Consider the following 22,448-nt stretch of genomic DNA (forward strand, 5'->3'; position numbering starts at 1 on the left):
TCATTTTCACTGTCAGATAAAGGCAAGGAGCTAAAGCCACAGTAGTGAACTACACACAATACTTGTGCACACAGAGTTTATGAAATGTGTAGTAGCTAAAATTTTATTTTATTATTATTGAATGAAAAGGTGTTCAAGATGCATTATTAAATGTCAAATCAGTAGGCCATGAGAAACTTTGCACAGCATGATTTTGTTCAAAGAAATCTAGCACAACCAATATATACATTAAGAGGAAGGATTGAAAGATGATAACCCAAGATGTCAGTGATCATCTCTGGAAAGATAATGGATGACATATCAATGTGTGATATGTTTGTGGTGTTGAAACCAGAGTTTTGAGATTAAAAAAACTCCATTTTTTTTTTTTTTTTGCTTCTGCTGGCAGGTGGGGTCTGTGTAAGGCTGCAGGCCTCTGCAGCCAAGAGGTGTTGCAGCTCTTAATGGAAGGCCAAGCCCTCCCATGTTGCAGCAGACCCCAGCAGCTCACCCTCATTGTCTCATGAATTGGAAGAATGAAATCCACAGACCAGGATGAGTGAATATAAGAGTGGGATTCATTGAAGAATAGAAACGGGAACAGACTTTTGCAGTGCAAGAGGGGTCAGTATGCCAGTTCAGGAATTGTCTGAGTATGCTAGACCAGGAACTTACATGGACTTGGGTCACCGCTATTTGCATGGACTTGGGTCCAAATTTATGCTAATTAGAGTTTGGAAATGTACTAATGCTATTGGCAACTCCAGAGTCTCGACTTCATTCTTCAGGTCTGCCCCACTTCCATTTTCTCACCTTGAATCACAAAGTAGGAGGTTGAGGTTATGGGCTGGTCTATTTTAGCAGGATGTGGGCTGCAGTGCTGTGTGGATTGGGCTTCCCCAGCAGGTAACCATACCATGTCCAGGCCTAGCCGCCTAAGGGTGATAGGCACTCCCAGAGCCTTAGGACTGCCACATCTACATGGCCTTCACCAGTGCTTGCCCAGAGAGCTCCAATCCACTAGGGCTGACATTATGCTGTTCCACCAATCCACTGCTGCTTCTTGGAAGGGAACAGTAACCAGCTGTGGGCTTGGTGGCCAGGGAGCTGTGTCAGTATGCCTCAGAGTTTTCTACAATAATCTTATTACTTTCATAAAAAGGGCAAGATAGAATGAAACCAATAGCACCCATTTTGTTTCGAGGTGGGTGGCTGGCAATTAGCATTCTATCATAGATTTTGTGTTTCTGAATCCCAGGACAGAAAGTGGAGAAAGAATGTACTGAATTTTAAAACTTTCAATGAACCTTCTGATTTTATCTTCTGTTTCAAGTAAATCCACCTTATAAGAGGCAGAAAATTCTTCTTGATACTGGTAATAGGGGAACTGTTTGCATTAAATGAGACTTTCTGCGTACTCCTAAAAGACATTATTTTGAGGATTGGGGAAAAAAGTTGGGTTAGAATTTTCAAGTCAAGATTCAATTTTAAACCAAATTCCACCCCTCCCCAAAAGGAGCATATCCCTGGGATAATCTAGAGCATTGTGCTTCTTTTGAGCTGGTAGTTTTGCTTTTGACTAGCTTGCAAGAAGTGTTGTCATTATGGAGGGATGAATAGTGATTCAACCAGTTAGAGCATGATAATGGTATACAAAGCCACCAAGGCTGACTTTCTGCCTGTTTTCTCAATAGATTTTTGCCCATTTATTAGCAGAGATTAATTCTTCTGGTTACAAAACAATCCAAATGAGTTTGTGTGATCCAGGTAAGGCACATAAGGATATCAAATTCATTTCATCTACAAAGTAAATACAGAAACTTTAATGGTTTCTATTACAGAAACTTTTATATTGAATTTGAGGAATTTATATTCCCATGGAAGAATACTACAGTATTGCTGAACTGAATCCTTTCTATAAGCTCTATTAGTAAAATATTTAAGAAAATTTAAAAAATTAATTCAAATAAAGAAATCCATTCACTTTTGTAAAGCAAACCCCAATCTGCATTGCGTTTTCTGTTGAAGGTTAGTTCCACTAGGTGGAGGCATTTGCTCAGTTTTGTGGTTCACACTAACACATATAACATATTAAGCAGAATATTTCAGAAACAAGCCAAAAGGTCTGGTGGTTTGTATTGTAATAGCTTGGCAATGTACACACATTGCTACATGGATGCTCATAAAGGAAAGTAGCTGGTTTCTAGTATCTAATTTTTTTTGGTTTTGTTTAACAGTTATAACCTGAAAAAAGCCATTATAGGTTGAATACAATTGTAAACCAAGCCTCTTAAGTGTCTCATTTATTTGTTAGACACTTTATGCATTCAATAGTGATATATTAATAAAAGGTCTATATTCTGCTTTAATTATTATTTTAAATATATTTTATTTAAGATGATGATGAGTATTAGATAAATATTTTTTTATATATAATGCTTTATGGCAGTAACTTCATGTAAAATGATACTTCTTCAAATAATAGGAAAACAAATATTCTCTCTGAATATGCCATACAAGTGACAAAAATATATGAGATAATTCTTCAAGTAACTGAAATATAAAAGGCCTAAAAATATTATGGGGAAAAAAATTTCTTTTCAACTTGAAGCTTTTTGTGGTTATCTTCTTGGGTGTCTACTTTACTGTTTTTATTGTTACCAACATTATATGGAAACAATATCTTTATAGTTAAGTAGGAAATTCATCTGTTCCTCTTTAGCTGTATTTGAAGTTATAATATTCTGTCATCAGTTAATTGACTTCAAGGAAGTAAGTCTGAAAAATTGAACTTTGTGAAAACAACCCTATTCTCTTTTTGTGCAATTGATTTTTAGTCTTCTATGAGCACTATTGTTTCTAATTTTATTGTTTTAAAGATACTGTATTAATTGTCTACTGTTGGTCTCATAAATTGATTAAAGACCTACAGACTTTTGTCTTCCAACCCTTTAAAGAAAATTTAGTGGTTAACATTGTTTCATTTTTTTTAGTCTCATATACATGGTCAAGGACAGACGGAATCAGATGTGTATAAATGCATTGTTAGAAAGCTAGCTTTTCATATCTAATAGCTGTGTCTCATTTTAAGACAAAACATTTAATTTGTCATTTAAAACAACTCCTTGGTATACCCTGGAGAAAATATCTCACTTGCTCACATATCTATTAATTGATTTTCTCCTTAGGATGAAAGCCTGGCCCGCCAGCTGGTGGAGCTTGGCTACCGAGGGACTGGAGAGATAATAAAAAGGGCAGATTTTGAAGCAAGGAAGGCAGCTATAGAGATTGCAAGGCTGGCTGAAAGAACTCAGAAAAAGTAAGTGCTCATTTCCAAATCCAGATTTTGTTATATTCTAGAGTCTCTGGAAAAATCCCTCCTCTCCTTTTTTTTTTTCCTTTTGGCTTTGCTGTAATTCAGAAAAGTTGGCTGGAGCAGGTTAAACTTGGAATGCCCTAAATCATGTGTTTTGCAGATCAGGAACTGGAGGAACTGTAACTTCTTGCAATAAAGTTACATGCAACTTTGAGCTACTAATTTAAGAAATATAAATACCAAAATGTGATAATCATACCAATAAAGTCCTGTTAAAAAGTAACTCAATATTATTGGTTTTATGCATGTATATACTAAAAATATAGGTGACTTTTGCCTTAGCACTGTTTGTACTTTTGAGGCCTATAAACATTGACATCATTTATATTCTAACATTTTTATAAATATTGATTCATTTACCTGTATTAATAATAGTCTTGTTAATGTGACTAATAAAAAGTTATAATAAACATGACTCTAATAACATACATTAGGTATATAATGAATGAGAGGTATTCCTAATGTGAACTACACCAGACTGGTAAAACAAGTTCAAGAAGACTTGACAAGGTGATCATCTATTTGAACTATTAAGTTGTTAATGTTGAAACGGATACTTACGTAGATATCATTATATTAGTCTTAGAGAGCATCTTTAAAAGTACCTGGTAATTATAACTAGAAATGTCCCCTTTACTCATTATAAATGATAACATTTGATAGATGTGAATTGGTCCTGGGAATGTGGAATTTGAAGTATTTCAGTGATTATTGTGTTTCAGAACCATAGATTATTGTAATTTAGCATACTAACATTTGAGAATTTATTAGTTTTCTATTGCTGCCATAACAATCACTACAAAGTTAGCGGCTTAACATGGCGCAAATTTATTTATTCCCAGTTCTATACATACACTGTGGTTTAGTTGGATCTTCTCTTCAGTATTTCACAAGACTGAAATCTGCTGTCAGCTGGACTGAGTTCTTGTCTGGAGGCTCTGAGACTGACCTGTTTTCACACTTATCCAGAGGGTAGGCCAAGTTCAGTTTCTTGTAGTGGTAGGACTGAGGTCCCCATTTCCTTACCAGTTGTGGTTCTGGTTGTCATTTGAGGGCTGATCTTTGATCTTAGGGGCTGCCCACATTCCTTCTCATGCTTTCCATCTCCCCTTCCTCTTAAGCAATAGTGGGTTTAAGACCCCCTTACCCTTCAGATATCTCCAGGTTCCCCATTGGAAGTATCTTTAAGGGCTTTTTTACTGGACCCATTAAAATGATCCAGAATTATCTCTCCATTTTAAGGTTTAAAACTTTCATTAAATCTTTTGGCATATAATCTAACATACTCTTTAGTTCTTGGGATTGGGGAATGGATATCCTTGAAGGAGCATTCTGCTTATCACAGGAAATTTATATAAAACTTCAATAACTTATTGAACATAGTTACTCTTTTATTATTAACAAAATTATACAAATTGTATGGGTATAATTATATGTCTCATATGAAAAACAGAGGTAATTCTATTTTTCTGTGAGGATCAATACATGCCTGTCAGGAATAGAAATGCAAAGATTTTTGTGTGATTTTGTCTGGAATTTATGTATATTCATATATGATTCTATAAGAGATATAACCAGTTTAAATCAAGAGTAGTCAGTCATATTTAAATTATAAGTTCTATCCTTGTCATAAGTCCATTTTGTGTTTAAGGATCAAAGTGGGTATTTCTTCTATGTGATGGTCTTTTTAACTGTCCAGAGCTGGAAGTCATCAGGCTACTTAAGTGCCAGTCATGGGAGGCTAATCCTTACCCAGTGCTTCTAGGATCGGAAGGCTCTTTCATCTGCAGATCTTCTCTGGTTGCCTTTGCAATGGGATGGGTCCCATATGTTGCTTTTTGTCTGCTGTGGGAGTCTTTTGCTATTCTTTGTCAAGTGTTGTTGACAGCATGGCCAGCAGAGGGTGTCCTAGAGCCAAGTATGTCCTGTGCTTATATTCATTGGAGGATAACTGAAAATATGCATGGGTATCTGACTATATGTGTATTGATACCAACTCAGAAACACTTTATTCTACTCCCAGATAGACTTACATTAACTGCATATGAGAAACTTCAAGTAGATCACAATCTTTTCGTAATCACAGAGCACACATTTCAAGAAGTGCTAGTATCCAGAAGTATGTTCCTTCCAGCAGCTTTATAAGAGAATCTGGAGGGAGGAAAGCTAACAATACTGGAGGGAGATATTTTAATGAGTGGAGGCCTCAGAAGAAGACAAAAAGTAAAAAAAGTTAGGTTTTATTCTATTATTCACATAGTGCATTGGGATTATGCTAGCTAGGTTGGTGGGATACAATAGAACACGATTCTGCCCTAAGAAGTTTGAGTGCTGGATAAGTAAGGGAAATTATATTGTTGGTGGGAATGGGAAATGGAAAACAGTTTTGCAGTTATTCAAAAAGTTAAAAAAAGAGTTACCATATGACCCAGCAATTTCAAGAATGTACATAAGAATTCACCTAAGAATGTACCAAAGGGTTCACTTAAGTACTCAAACCTGAGTGTTCATAGCAGCATTATTCATAGGAGCAAAAATGTAAAAACATCTCAAAAGCGCATCAACTGACAGATGGATAAAAATCCTGGTATATAAATATAATGGAATCATAAAAGGCATGAATTACTGTTATATGCTACACTGTGTATAAATTTTGAAAACAATAGGTTAAGTGAAAGGAGCTAGATTCCATTTATATAAAATGTCCTAAGGAAGTAAATTCATAAATGCAGGTAGTTTCATGGTTACCAAGGGTGGGAAGGAAGGGGGGGGATAGAATGACTGCTATTGGATATGGGGTTTCTTTTGGGGGTGATAAAATATGTAATTAGATATTATTGATGATTGTTTAACTTTGTAAATATACTAAAAACCATTGAATTGTATACCTCAAAAGGGCAAATTTTATATTATGTTATTTATATTTCAATAAAAAGTCAATTACAACAGAAGATAAGAAATGCAATTATATGTACTATGACAGCACCCTGAAGTAACACTAAGTCAGGGTTTAGGGAGGATGTTGAAGAATAGGGAAAGCTTTTCCTAAGGTACAACTGCTAAAGTGAACTCATAGGATGGGAGATAATCAGGTAAAGAAGGATGTTAAGATGAATATATCATTATGCCTCGATTTGCTTATAAAAACCACTTCTTTACAAATCCTGGTCTGTATCTCTGTCTTAATTTGTAATTCCTTTGTTAAGGCATTTCCTCCCTGAAAGCAGTACTGCTAGAGAGCACTCATTTCAACATTTGTTGGGTTTTGTTGTTATTGGTATGGGGTGGGGATGGGGTAGTGAAGGTGGAGCAGGTTTTGCCTTTTCCTCAGGCTTTACTTGGAAGTTCCACTATTACGTGAACATATCTAATTTTTTCTCTACTGAGATTCATGATATCTTTTTCTATTAATCACAAGACAGAAACTACCAAGTGTGGAAAGGTGAATGGTAGTTGTTTAGTTGATGCCCTTTTGCCAGGACAGAGTTATTCTCTGTCTCAGGGGCTGGCTAAGGTAGCTGCCAAGCAGAAGCTCCAGAGAATTTCCATTTGCAGTGAGAAGTTCAGTTGATCTCCATAATGTAGGAGAGATGGACCTTGACAGCTACACCAGCTGAATATTGGGTTCCTTCTAATTTGTAATTTTAACTGTGTCATCCCTCAGGCGGGACACTTTTCTGGGTGAACTTGTAAGACCATCAGTGTTCTCACTTGAAGTCAGTTTATCCTATTAGGAAATGAATTCACCCCTCTTAGAATTATCTCTGGGATAATGATCATATTTTACTAAAGTATGACACCTGAAACAGATGGTAGGAATATGTGGTAGTCCTGATAAGGTCCTAATTATACTGGAAGGCTATTGCCATCTTCTCAGAAGACTTTATGATTAACCTTTAGGAATTCCTGTAAGAAATACCCTTATATAAATTTCGAATTCAAATATGCAGGGATCTGTGTGATCTTTTGTACTGAATGAAGAGGATCTGTATGGTTATTTAGTGTAAGGTTCTTGTGCCCTTTATCTTAGGGGATCCTAGTAAATGTAAAAGCTGGACAAGTCCCCAGACTTTCTGGTAGTATTCAATCTCATCAATTTACCATCTGTTAACTTGCACTTTCTGGTATGATTTGTACTTGATTCCTTCCATTTGGAAATGGAAATGGAAATATCTATTAATTGACAAAATGTTCTTTTTATTTTATGGAGGTGAAGTTGAAAAAAAGGTCAAAATGGGTTTCATGTAATATGGCTTTATCCCATCTAGTAGTTTTATCTTTACTTAATGGTTTTATAATAAAAAACAACCACATACTTAAGAATTAAATGAGAAATTTTATATAAGTGTTCTGTGAAATGATTTCAATCTTTTGCTTAGTTTCGGATATCATATTTCTTAAAAGTTGTATGTTAAAAGTTATTCTCTTTTAAAATTCAGATAATGCAGTTGTGATTTGTTGCAGATCAACATCTCCAGGAAGGTGACAGTAAGAGTGAAAAGTGCACAAGTTTTGCTTTGACCCCCAAATCTTAGGTTGTATCTGCTTGCTTGTGGGAGTGCACATGTCTTATAGAGCCATATACCATTCATCTCTTGTTCTTCCTTTCCAAGCTAGGTGACAGCACTGATGGAATTAATCATTGTGAAGTTCTGTGGGGTGTCCATTATAATGGGACAGGAGAGTTATACAGCCCTGAGGATGACTGCTAGTGAATATTATGCTCTCTTCTGTGTGGATTCAAACTGATTTTGACAATTTCTGATTGGGATAGGAAAGAAGTTATGTACCAAATCAAGAGCCACATGACATCTACCGGAAGCCACATAACTCTGTTCTTTCAAGTGGCACTGCAGCTGCAATCAGGACTACATGAGCTTGGGGTAGTCTACAGTCATTCTCCAGAACTTAGTTGGGGGATTGTGCCAATGGCCAGGCATGACAATCTGAATTAGACATTCAGGTCAGTGATGCCTGAGTGAATCCATGGACATCCAAGTCCTATTACAATGGGCTAACCCTTGGCCAGGAGTCCATTTGTTATCTGATCCCTTATGTGTTGTTTGGGTTTTCTGTATCCTGTTTGTTCATTCTGGACATTACTTCTTGATGAAAGTTGTAATCTCCTGCTATAATTATGGACTTATTTATTTTGTTTTATCTATTTTGATTTATGTATTTTGATGTTAGATGCATCTACTTTGATTTTATTTCTTTTTGAAATAAAATGGACTTCTATACCATTGTTTTATAAAATCTTTATTATCATTGCTTTATGAAACCTTTATTCCTGGCAAAATTTCTTTTACTGAAATTTACTTTTTCTTAGATAGCCCCTCTTAAAGAGTCTTCATATATTTTTCCCCATCATTTTTACTTTTAATTTACCTATTCTTATATGCTTAGAATGGATTTCTTATGGATGGTATATATTTGAATCTTGCTTTTAAACATTTAATATGCCTATCCTTGTCTTTAATGGTGTATTTAGGCCATTTATCTGTATTTTTGCAATCATAGATATGTTTGGATTTAAATCTACCATCTTTCTAGCTGTTTTCTATTTATCAAATCTGGTCTTTGTTTCTTTATTCCTCTTGTCTTATTTTGAATTTAGACTTTAAAAAACATGTTAATAATAATCTTCAACAATAACTTATGATTTATACATTTGCAAACTTTTTGTGATTATTTTTTTAAACTAGTGATTGCTAAAGAGTTTATAAACATTCATCTTTAACTTAAATATAACAGTCTCCTTTCAAATAATATTAACCTCTTCATGAATTTAAGAGTCTTACTATAGTTCCAGTTATTCTTCCTACATTTTGTACTATCTTGCCACCTTTTTTTTTATTCTAAATATTTATAAATCCTGTAAGACATTCTTAGTACTTTCACAAAAGACAGTTATTTTAAAAGTGATTAAAAATAAAAAAATTATAATCCTAATTTTTCCCCATCCCTGATAAGTTCCAATTTCTTTGTGGGGATCTTTTCTTTTATTTGGTATTATATTCCTTTTAAATGTGTGTGTGTGTGTGTGTGTGTGTATGTGTGTATATATATATATATATATATATATATATATATATATGAATTGATCTTCTAGTAATGAATTTTCTCATCTACAACTTGTCTATAAGAGTATTTTGCTTTAACTTTTAAAAGTTGATTTGCTGGATCTTGAGCTGAGGTTCCAGCAATCCCTGAATACCTGTGTCTTGGTAGTGGGGATGGGCTTCTCTCACTCTTTGTTCTTGCTCTGGTCTGTCTCTTGTCGGTTCTATGGTTGAAATTCAATGTTTGATAGATTATTTTCTTAATTTTTGTTCTAGAAGTTGCCATTTTCTGCTGTGTGAGCTTTATCGATTGTCTTCTAGGCTTTCATTTAAAAGGATAAATCATTTCTACTTCATGGATTTGTGGGGAGTTAAGTACCACAAGTGAGCTCTGTTACTCTAGGCAATATAAAGTATAGTTTAATTAGCTTGCTGTTTCTAAGAAGTATGTTCCAATCTCTCATTAAATTCCCATATCCAATTAAGTAAGCATGAGTATTGTCAGTGGAGATTCTTTTTTTGTATCTAAGTTCTTTCTATTTTATTTATTATTTATTAGATGTAACTTACTTTATTAGAGTTATAACTCTTTTCAATAAATGTTAGTGTGTACTTGTTACTGAAAAAGTATTTCAAATGCAACCTTTTCCTAATAAGATATATGCACAGCTATACTGGATGAACTCTTGACTCATCGAGAGCATTCCCCATGTAATTAAAGGTAGGACTACATTAAAAATAGTTCAGATATACTTACTGATTCCCCAAATCATATGACAGTTAATGTTCACTATTAACTAGTTGGATTTTGTAACACCACTGAGAACACACCCTGAATTTCTTCCCTTTTCCCTCCTTTCTCCCTTGTTTTCACTCTTTTCTTTTTAATTTTTTTGTTCTCTCTGTTCTTTGTCTCTCTTCCTCCCTTCCTCCCTCCTTCTTTCTCTTTACACACACACACACATACACACACACATGCATGCACACAAAACCTGTATGTATTTAACAACAAGCAAGTGATTGTTAATGATATTTGATAATGTTGATATTTTCAAGGAAAATATCTATCCATGCATTTATCCTCTATCCAGCAAAAAGCAATTTTATATCGTATTTCCTTTGCTGAGTAATTATATGAACATGTTCATCTATGCAGTTAATTCTAATTCAAGAGACCAAGTGTATACATGATCTACATAATAGTCGACACATTATCACCATAATCACATGTAGTTTTAGGTCTTAGTCTTTTTTTTTTTTTTAATTTTGATACAGGATCTCATTAAGTAGCCCAGGCTGGCCTCAAACTTGGGATCCTCCTTCCTCAGCCTGCTGAGTAGCTGGGATTACAAGAAAGCATCAACATTCCCAACTTCAGGTTTTAGCCTGTTCTAGATTAGAATAAACTTAAAGAGAAAATAACACAGAAGAAATTTAAAAAAGATGATAGTTCTGCTAACAATTAATCAAAGCACAAATAAAATTCAAGTTTTTGAAAAGTTATGCCATTTTCTTCAGAATATTACTTAGGTTCTGCCTTTCAATTTTGTTCTTAAAAGTTATGCCATTTTCTTCAGAATATTACTTAGGTTCTGCCTTTCAATTTTGTTCTTAATTTAGTTCTCTACCTAAATTTTGTTTATTCATTAAATAGTTATTCATAATCCCTTCATAGGCAAATTTGAGGATCTCTTCTCAAATTCACCCCACATGCCTGACCTCTGCTGCTGTCTTTAATAGCAATGAGGGGTCATCTACTTCTTAAAATGTTCCCTTCTTTGCATTTATATTAACTTATAACTTCTCATTTGTCTTCCACACTTGAAGATGTCTGCCATCTTTTCTGTAACTTCTCCCTTCTTACTAACTTGGATCACCCACAAAGGATGAATTTTTGGTTTTTGTACTGCTTGTGTATTCTACTACTACTTTCATATCTTGCCCACTTTTATGTTTTCAGTTAACCTGGGTGAAGAAGCAAGCTTGACTGCTCTTCTGGATTTCCAACTCCATGTCTGTTATTTATTGCTATTTGTCAAACAGTAACAAAATACCTTTAAAAAATTCTCATTATTGTCCTTTTACTGAATCTTGCTTCTCAGACAAAAATGCTGATTTTTGTGCTGGCAATACCATTTTTAAAAAAAATCTAACTTAAATTTTTTAAAAAATTTGCTTGTTTTTAGTTTTGCCTGACCGAATGTATTTTGACATATCATACATACATGGAGTATAACTTTCCATTTTTTGTAGTTGTACGTAATATGGAGTTATACTGGTTATGTATTCATATATGAACATAGGAAATTTATGTCCAATTAATTCTACTGTCTTTCCCATTCCCATCTCCCTCCCTTCCCTTCATTCCCCTTTGTCTAAGCCAGTGAATTTCTATTCTTCCCTCCCTGATACTTATGTGAGTTAGCATCTGCATATCAGAGAGAACATGTTGCATCAGAGTACCAGGGATAAGTAGATTGATAAGATTTTTATCAGAAAAATGTTTATTTGAGGAAAAATGCTTGCTTTAGTCATTGAGAAAACAAAACGCGCTGACTGAATAACCCCTGTTCTGATATTACATTGACAAACTGATTTAGATAGAGGCATTTTTTTACTTCGTCTCTCCATTGCTCAATTGCTCACATTCTAATGTTCAGACACTTAGTACTAACATCTTTTTAAATAAGGTCTTATTTGACCTTTAAACCCACTTTCTGGATGATGAAATCCAAGCATAGAGATTTAAAGAAATGTGCTTAAAATTCTTCAGCTTGTACATAGTAGAGCTAGGATAAAAATCCAGGCACAGTGGCTCCACAATGGTTTTTCTGATATAAGAATTGGTTACTAGAGATGTTTTTTTTCCAGCTTTTTTGAGGTATGATTGACAAGCAAAAGTTGTGTATACTTATGGTATACAGTGTGATATTTTGGTATACAACTATATTGTGACATGATTATCAAATCAAGCTAGTTAACATATCCCTGACCTCACATAGTTATTCTCCCACCCCCACTATGGTCAGAATATTTAAGATTGCTACCTTGGCAAATTTTAAGCATGTAACACAGTGTTATTAATTATAGTTCTGATGTATATTGGATATCCAGAATTTATTTATTTTTGCATAATTGAAACTTTGTATTCTTTGACCAAATCTACTTCCTTCCTCCTGGAGTCCCTGACAACTGCCATTCTCCTTCTTGCTTCTTTGAGTTTGGCTTTTTTAGATTTCACATACAAATGAGATCATGTAGTGTTTTTCTGTGGTTTATTTCACTTAGCATAATTTCCTTCGTATCCTTTGATGTTGTTGCAAATGAGAGGTTTTTCTTATTTTTTTTAAGGCTGAATAATATTCCACTGAGTATATATGTGTGTGTGCACATACACGCATGTGTGCACATGCATATCACATTTTATTAATTCATTCATCCATCAGGGGACACTTAGGTTGATTCCTATTTTGGCTCTTGTGAGTAATGCTGCAGTAAACATGGGAGTGCAGATTTTTTTTTGACCTACTGATTTCATTTTCTTTGGGTGTATATTCAGAAATGGAGTTGCCAGATCATACAGTAATTCTAGTTTGATTTTTTTTTTTGAGCAGCCTCCATACTCTTTTCCGTAATGGTTATACCAATTTACATTCCCAATGGAAGTACAGGAGATTTCCCTCTTCTGCATATCTTTGTTAGCACTTGCCATTGTCTTTTTAATAATAGCCATTCTAACAGGTTTGATCTCATTGTGGTTTTGAATTGCATTTTCCTGATGACCAGCGATGTTGATCATTTTTTGCATATACTTGTTGACCATTTGCATATCCTCTTTTGAGAAATATCTATTCAGAGACTTTAGCCATTTTATAATTGGGTTCTTTACTTTCTTGCTATTGAGTTGAATTACTTATAATTTTATATTAACCCATACCTCTCAGAGGTAAGGTTTGCAAGTATTTTCTCCCATTCAGTTGATTGTCTCTTATTCTGTTGAATCTTTCTGTGCAGAACCTTTTCAGTTTAATGCAGCCCGATTTGTACACTTTTGATTTTACTGTCTGAGTTCTTGGGATCATGTCAAAAATTTGTGGCCCAGGTCAGTCTCAACATTTTACCTTTGTTTTCCTCCAGTAGCTTTGCAGTTTTAGGTCATACATTGGTTTTTAATCCATTTTGATTATATTTTGTGCATAGGGTGATGTGGGTGTTATTATATTCTTTTGCATGTAGATATTCAATTTTCCAAATCTTATTTATTGGAGAAAAGTGTCTTTTTCCCATTGTGTGTCCTTCTCATCTTAATTGAGGATGATTACAGTGCATGGATTTATTTCTAGGCTCTCTGGTCTGGTTCATCAGTTTGTATGCCTGTTTTTACGCCTGTAAAATGCTGTTTTGATTGTTATACCTTGGTGTAGTGTATTTTGAAATTATCTAGTACAGTGATTCTAGTTTTGATTGTTTTGTTCAAGATTGCTTTATTTGGATCATTTTGTGGTTCTATATGAATTTTAAGATTGTGTCTGTATTTCTGTGAAAAATGCCATTGGAATTTTTAGAGGAACTGCACTGAATCTGTAGATCACTTGAAATGGTCTGGATATTTTGAGAGTATTAATTCTTCCAATCCATGAACATTTGATATCTTCCCATTTACTTGTGTCTTCTCCAATCTTTCACTAATATTTTATAGTTTTTAGTATATAGATATTTTACTCACTTGGTAAAAATTGTTGCTGAGTTTTAAAAAAAATATATAGTAAATGAGACTTTTTTCTTTTATTTTGGATACTTTATTGCTAGTCTATACAAATACAATTGATTTTTATGTATTGATTTTTTTATCCTGAAAATTTAATGAGTTTTTTATTCTAAGCATTTTTTTGATGGAATTTTTAGTTTTTTTTAATGTGGAAAATAATGTCTGTAAACAGATAATTTTTCTTCTTCAGAAAGATTCAAATGTCTTTTATTTCTTTTTCTTGACTAATTCTTCTATATTGAAAATATCTAGCAAGGAGGGCAATTCTGGTCTTATTCTTGATATTAAAAGGAAGCAATCATCATTGAATATGATGTTAACTGTGGACTTATCACATATGTCCTTTATTATATGAGATATATTCTATATCTAATTTGTTGAGAGCTTTTTATCAGAAAAAGATTTAAAAATATTTTCGAAGGATCATGCCTTAAAGTAGAAACCTTCAGTTTATGTTTGATACTAGTTAAAAGGTTTTGGTATTAGATAAAAGATTTTGATTTTAGATAAAAGATTTTATAAAAGAAATGTAGTGATTTAAATAAACCTGGGGCAAATAACTTCTTGCTGTTTTTACCAATTTGAATAAAGTTCTAAAACTAAATTTAAGACCATCAAAAACCCCTTCATTTTTATTGTCATTGAATTAATCTGTTATCATTATAGATAGATGTTGTTCACAATCTAATGACTCCTTTAACTCTATTCATTGCACTAATACAGCATAGTGAATGAAATATGATTGAGCCTCAAGAACCTACAACATTTTTTTATATTCTACACACACACACACACACACAAACACATACACACACAAACACACACACACACAAAATGTGTTTCTATTTTATCTTTCCTTCTTTTAAAATGTTTAGAGCCACTACTTATGGAAAACAAGTAAATAGAGTAGTAGAGGTCTTCCACCACATAACACACTCCTTTCAAATTTGTCAACATTTTCAATTCGCTTAGTTGATGAATTATTTTTCTTGTTTGTTTTTATTTTTATTTAGTGGGAATGTTCTTTAAAATGTGAACACATATTTTTCATAAAGATGGCAAAATACCATCATTATAGTACTTTGGTTCATTTAGGGTTAGAGATGGTAATTTTCAGTACTCAATGTGTAATATGGAGAGCATCAGAGATGGATCAAAAGGATTTCTTCTAGGTTTTTATGAGTGAAGTCAGCACAATATAACCTTACACATCCCTGTTTGCCTCAAACAAAAATTTGTAAACATTCATTGAGAAAATAGTATGCGTGTAATATATATTTTACATTTATAACATTCAGTAATCGAATTTTAAAAATTATGTAAGCATTATCCTAGGATCAGCATTATTTTTTTATGATGGGTAATATGTAATTAATTCTTTCTAGTATACCTAAACCACCTGCTAGTAGAATTATTCTAACCAAGATGATTATATTCAACATATTTAGTATGATTCCTTTTAAATTTTGTTTATGATGTTAAAAGAATGTGAGGTATCTCCCTGAAATGAATTAACATTACAGACATGCTAGACATTGAAAATTGAATTTTAATCCCTATTTTGTTGGATTATTTTTATCACCTTGCAAATTTTATGACTTTTTTCAATTGATACTTTATATATTTTTCTTTATTTGCTATTTACTTTATTATATATATATATATTTTATATACTATATTTATATTATATATATATATTATATATATTTTATATATATACTTTATTATATATATATATATTTCTTTATGTGTCTGTTAATACATAAGTAATTGGTTACATTAACTTTAGTGAGTGTGAAATTCAGACAGCAGAATGATGTGTGTGTTTTGTGAATGACTTAATAACAAATAGTAACATTATAACTATTATTTGCTGATATATGTCAGGAACTGGAGAGCGCTGTACATGTTGTAACTTGTTCAATACTCATAGCCATCTTGGTGCATGTAAGTACTATTGTCTCCATTTCATAGATGGGGAAACTGAGCACATAGAGTTTGTAACTAATTTATACAACTCTAAGAGGCAGAAGCAAGAAGAGAACTCAAGCAGTGGTATTAAAGTCTGGGTTCTTAACAACTATATTCTCTTACCTCATGTAAGAAAATATGGTGTTCAATGCTATATCTTCCAAATGTAGAGTCTTCTTTAGACATTATTTAATTTATTCTCAATTATTTAAGTCATCGGACCAAACCAATATTCAGGTACTTCCTGACAATATTGGTTTTGGAAAGGGTACCATGAAATGCCATTTATCAGAATCCAAGTAGCCTATTTAGTTTACTTTAAAAAGCAGATTGGGCAATGGAGCTTTTTGATGACTAAACATTCATGTCCTTAATATGTTTACTTTAACACAATATTAGATCAGTTTTGAAAAGGTGCAGGTGTGTTTGTGGAGCTTTTCTCTCTAAGTAGTGAATTTGTAACATTAGCAAAAATGTTTTTGCACCTGGATTTGGATAGTGATGACAAACTTTCTTGGTCTAAGACTAAATTGGGACTACCATTTAATTTTTTTCTGTAATTTAAAAATACTTGAATTCTAAACAGTTTTGGAAAAGCCCACAAAAATAAATAAATAAAATTTGTTTACATAGGTGCTGCAAAACATTTCTTTTTAATAGAGATTGTTACTATTTGCAAGTTAAAGATTTTTAAGGAAAGATACTAGAGTATAGTAAACAATTTGTGGATTCCAAGGCTATTATAAATAGGTATAAAATGATTCCGTTGTTTTGAATCCTTGTCCTCTTTCCTCCTTCAGTATTAACTAATCTTTCTGATTTTTCTCCTTTGTGAACATGAAGGTTGTTCCTAACTTAGACTCTTAGCATTGGCTACTCTTTCTGCTTGGAAAGTTCTTCTGCTGACCATCATTCTACAGCTGGCTCCTTGTTATTCTGATCCTAGTCCACTTGTGACTTCTCAGTAGAGTTGTCCCCAGACTGCCCATCTAAACTAGTCAACCAATCATTTTCTAATTGTTCTATTTTATTTTTCTATGAGGTCTCATTACCTGTTGTATTTTTGTTTATATCAATATATGTAATGTTTTCTCCTTTAATACTGGTGAACTACATATGGGCAGTTATCTGTATTTTCCCTTGCTCATCACTGTCTCATCAGTCAGTCATAATGCCTGGTAAATATTAAGTTGTCAATTTCTAGTTGAATAAATGGCTTTTTAAGTCAGGCTTGAGATGTTAGTTGCTGCTTATATTATGAACAAGGTAGCAGTAAGATGAGCTGTCATTCTGTTTATAGCGTGAATGTTTATCCAGTGTCAGTTATAGGTGTCTAGTTTGGTACTCATGGCCTGGCCCAAGAGTTGGGTGATTTAACTCATGCAGTCTGAATCTATGTTATTTCAAAGTCACAGTACAAAAATCTACACCTAATATATCTTTCAAAAACTTCATTTCTATTGTGTAATTACGTGTTAGGGAAATTGCTCCTGAGATTCCTGGGTCAATGATTATGTAACAAATGTATATATTTTATGGATAAGTAGGTATACGTGTGTGTGTGTGTGTGTGTGTGTATAAAATTAGGGCTATTTTTGCAATCACAAATTGACCAATATCCTCAGTTCTGTGCTCGTCATCCTCTTGCTTGTCTTTTTATATAATTTCATTGTATATATATATATATATATATGTATATATGTAAATATAATATATATATATATATTCCCTAAGAGTATATTTTCAATTTTAATTGTTTTCACTTTACAAAGAAATATTGTTAGGCATCATCTTTTTTATCTTTTATTTATTTATTATTATTAGTTATACATGACAGTAGAATGTACTTTGACACATCATATATAGATCCAGTATAATTTCTCATTCTTCTGGTTGTACATGATATAGAATCCCACTGCTCATATAGTTATATATGTACATAGGGTAATAATGTCTGATTCATTCTACTAACCTTCCTACCCCCATACTCCCTCCCCTCCCTCCACTTTCCTCTATCTAATCTAAAGTAACTCTATTCTTCCCTAGCCCTCCCCATTATTGTGAATTAGCATCTGCACATCAGAGAAAACATTCGGCCTTTGGTGTTTTGGGTTTGCCTTATTCTACTCAGCATGATATTCTCCATCTCCATCCATTTACTGGCAAATGCCATAATTTTATTCTTCTTTAAGACTAAGTAATATTCCATCACACACACACACACACACACACACACACACACACACACACATATATATATATATATTTTTTTTTTTACATTTTCTTTATCCATTCATCTGTTGAAAGGCACTAGGTTGGTTCCATAGTTCAGCTATTGCAAGTTGAGTTGCTATAAACATTGATGTGGCAGCATCACTGTAATGTGCTGATTTAAGTCCTTTGGGTATAAACTAAGGAGTGGGATAGTTGGGTCAAAGGTGGTTTCATTCCAAGTTTTCTGAGGAACCTCCATACTGCTTTTCATAATGTTTGCACCAATTTGCACTCCCACCAACAATCTATGAGTGTGTAATATTTTATTACTAAGAATCATTCATGCTGTGTATGCTGCTAGAGTTCATTTGTTTTTGTTTTCTGCATATAGCATTCTATTGAATGTATCACCATGGAGTCTCACACATTCTTGATGTGTAAAAGGGTTTGGATTGCTTATAGGTTTTGCTGTGGTGAAGAGAACTGCTGTGAACATGTCTCCTAATGCACAGAAGCTTTCTCTTAGGCATGTATTATACACTGGATATGTCAGTTGTGGGGTTTATAAATGTTTAAGCTTACCTCACAGTAGCTAAAGCAGGTTTTATCCTACTACTAATTAACAAATATTAATAAAGTATCTTTCGACTCTACATCCTATTCAAAACTTGTCATAATTTGTTTTATTTTTGCCACACAACTATTTTAAAAGGAGTTTCTCACTGTAATACTGATTTTTGTTCTGTATTCTCTAAAGATACTGAATTGAAATTTCTTCATTTGTTTATTTGACATTTGTGTTTCTCTTTTATGAAAAGCCTGTTCATGTCTTTTGCCCATTTTTTCTTACTGGATTATTTATGCTTTTCATATTTATTTGTAGAAAACAGTATGCTTAGTGTATATTATTGTAAATTTAAATATAAAACTCCAATCAGATTTTCAAATCTGGAACTCAACATTTTCACAAACTTATTGATTTAACTTTTAATTTGTTTGTTGTTCTTTGTTTATAAGACACTCCTACAGAATTTGTTAGATTATATCATCCTTGAAGTAGAAATAGATGAATTTTTATATACAAATCATGAAAAAAAATCATGTTTTTTTGTATGCCATCAAGATGTAAATGTGGATGGTTATTTCATGGATTGCATGAATTTTGATTTTGTTTTCACAGCTTTTATATTTTAGCTTTTATAGAAGGTAGAAAATGTTCTGAAGCAGCTTGCTTCTATATTTGGTCCTTACTGACAGGAATTATTTGAAGAACCTGAAATCTGATATGAGCCTTGGAGAAAGGTACCACAAGATGATAGCATACATGATTATAAAGCAAAGAGGCTTAGAGAGAGCAATATATTTTTGGAAAAAAGGGCAAGTACACCACTTGGAATGTTTTATCAAGAGAGGGATACAGAAGTGAAAAGTAATCCTTCTGCTTTATTTGGCATTATTGCTGTGTTCGATTTTGGTCTTTGCATCTGGCAAAGAATATGGAGACTCTGGAGCACGTCCAGCGAAGATCAGCAAAAGTGATGTAAGGAATGGGGACTTGGTCCTAAGAGAGGGCTCAGTGGGATCAGGACTGTTTAACTTGGAGGAGGGAAGACTAAGGGGTGATTTAACTGTCTTCAAGTATTTGAAAGGTTATTATATGGAAGATGCAGAACAGATGTTCTTTACTTTCACAGGAGACCAAATAAAAGGAAATACTTTTAAATTGTAGCAAGAGAAAAAGTTGAGTTGAACATAAAGATGGACATAAGTAGAAAGAAGGGATTAAACATTGAGACAGGTAACCAAGGTATTTGGGGAAGTTCAGTCCTTAGAGATCTTTAAAACTAGGAATAGATAGCCATCTGCCTTGGATGATTTAAGCATTCTCCCACCTCAGTGCAGGGGGCTACCCTATGTCTCCTTCTGAAACTCTTCCAATTCTGAGATTCTATGCATGTTGTTTTCACTCTTGTGGAGTTATCTGAAAGACAGGCACATTTATCCAAGGATAGCAAGGATAGAAGCTAGAATTCAGCAGAGGCAGAGATCAAAGGGCTGCCTGGTGTTTTTGAGGGTGTCTCTGATTTCCTTTTAACTCTATAGGTCTTAGTGATTGGATCTGAGAGGAGAAAGTGTTTCTTGCCTGTCTATCTGTATATGTGGCCCGTTCTACTGATCTTTATAGATCTGTAATGATAATGTCGTGAATTATAATAGGTACTTTTCTATTGAAGATCAGACATTGCATTAAATTATCTCACTTTATAATTGGGAGGTGGTATATTTTCCATGTTCTTATATGAAAAACTGAAACTTAGGAGAATTTAGTTAGTAAGTCATTTAACAGGTTAATGCAGAATTCAAACTTTGGCCTGCCTGTTTCTTTTTCCTATTCTAGGGAGAAGTTGTACACACTTAAAAGCATCCTCTATTGATATTGGCAGCTTTTGTAAATATTAGGAATTAGAATGAGGTCCAAAAAGTAATAATCTACATTAGGAGAACATAAAGAAATATGTGCTGAATGAATGAGGACTAAGATTAAAGTTTGGGTTTAAGTTTGGTAATGTATTATGATACAGGTATCATAATTAAGTTGCTCCCTTGACCAAAGCAGCACTGTATATAACCAAGGATATTTATTTCCTTTGGCTAATTTACCCATACTTGCAATAATTGAATTGTGATCTCTCGAATCAAAAGTTTTACAATTCAGGTAATCTCTGGAGTTTGAGCATGTAGGCTTCCAGAGGTATGAACAATATGGGATATTGAAAACTTCCATGGTTAAGTTAGACCCAAAAGGATGATATATCTATTTTAGAGAAAACTTAAAGAAATTTAACAATTCATATGTATATCTTGGTACTTCATTCACTGATCTTTAACTGTTCTTACTCATTACTTCATTTCTTTTTATCACTGCCTAAGGTTTATTTAGAGTTAGATTAATCTGAGTCTTTGCATTTCAAGTAAAAAATATTTCTGGGAAAAATCCAGATGGATAAAAGGAATATGAACAATATAATTTAAATTGAAAACTAGCAATTGACATTCTATAACATTTATCTTGCTTTTTAAAATGTGTTATCTTTTTTATTTATTTGTTCAATAAACAACTTTTGAAATCCCGGGACTATTAATTATGTACCCTTGATTTTGGGATAGTAAAAATATGAATTTTTCATTTTTGTTACTATTTTGTTATAATATCGAAATCTGATTCTTGGAAAACTTATGAGACAAATAGACATTAAGAGCCCTTGAATATTATTTTCTCAAATAAGTTTTCTCTTTACTCAAAATTCCTATTTTGCATTTCATAATTTAGGCTTTGAGACAACAGTTACATGCATGTGTTACTCCTTTCTCAGAACTGTAAGCTCTTTAATGAAAGGCTCTGTTTCTTACTTAACTTCATATGCCGTATGTTCATGTCATAGTAATAGATAACATTACTCTCAGTACCTCCAGAGGTCATCTTCTAAGATGTTTCTCTACAGGGACTTCCTTTCTTGCTCCAAATCCTTATAATCATTCTGTGAACTGAGGATTTTATTAGTCTCCTTGCATAGAATAATAAACTGAGTCATAGAGGGGTTAAGTGTGGATAACTCAGCTAGTAAATGGAATAGGATTTATACCCAGGCAACTTAGTGATTGATCATACATTATCTTGCATAGTATTTTACCTCTCTGTTTGTGGCCACTTGCCTGTGCAAAATCTCATAAGGGTCATTTCAACTGTTCTATGCTTCTATGCATATTTCTGGTCCACAGTCTGAATCAATGTATAGTTCTTATTTTTTTTGCTCATTAAACATTATGCATAAAAGCTTTACAATTCAAAAAAGTATAATTTTAGTACAAACTACTACTAAATGAATGCTTTTCAGAACACATTTTGGCATATGAAGTTAAGTAAGAAACAGTGCCTTTCATTAAAGAGCTTACAGTTCTGAGAAAGGAGTAACACATGCATTCAACTAAATATATCTCAAAGCAGAATGTACTAACTGGTAAGAGAGAAACATAAACAACATACTCCAGAAACACAGAGGAGGGAGAGATTCTTTCT

At 33.2% G+C, this 22,448-nt stretch overlaps 1 protein-coding gene across 2 annotated transcripts in view; it reads left to right on the top strand.

Moving 5' to 3' along the window:
- Cfap299 (cilia and flagella associated protein 299) overlaps positions 1-22,448 on the top strand; it is a 644,193-nt gene that overhangs the window by 12,320 nt on the left and 609,425 nt on the right. For both annotated transcript variants that reach the window (XM_058584388.1, XM_058584387.1), the window contains exon 2: positions 3,168-3,298. In XM_058584388.1, coding sequence (XP_058440371.1) covers positions 3,168-3,298 — 131 coding nt within the window. The remainder of the gene's footprint in view (positions 1-3,167; positions 3,299-22,448) is intronic.

This window comes from Marmota monax, unplaced genomic scaffold (assembly GCF_021218885.2).
Source record: "Marmota monax isolate L192 unplaced genomic scaffold, Marmota_monax_Labrador192_F-V1.1 WCK01_AAM20220418_F8-fsc00112, whole genome shotgun sequence".
Classification (NCBI taxonomy): domain Eukaryota; kingdom Metazoa; phylum Chordata; class Mammalia; order Rodentia; family Sciuridae; genus Marmota; species Marmota monax.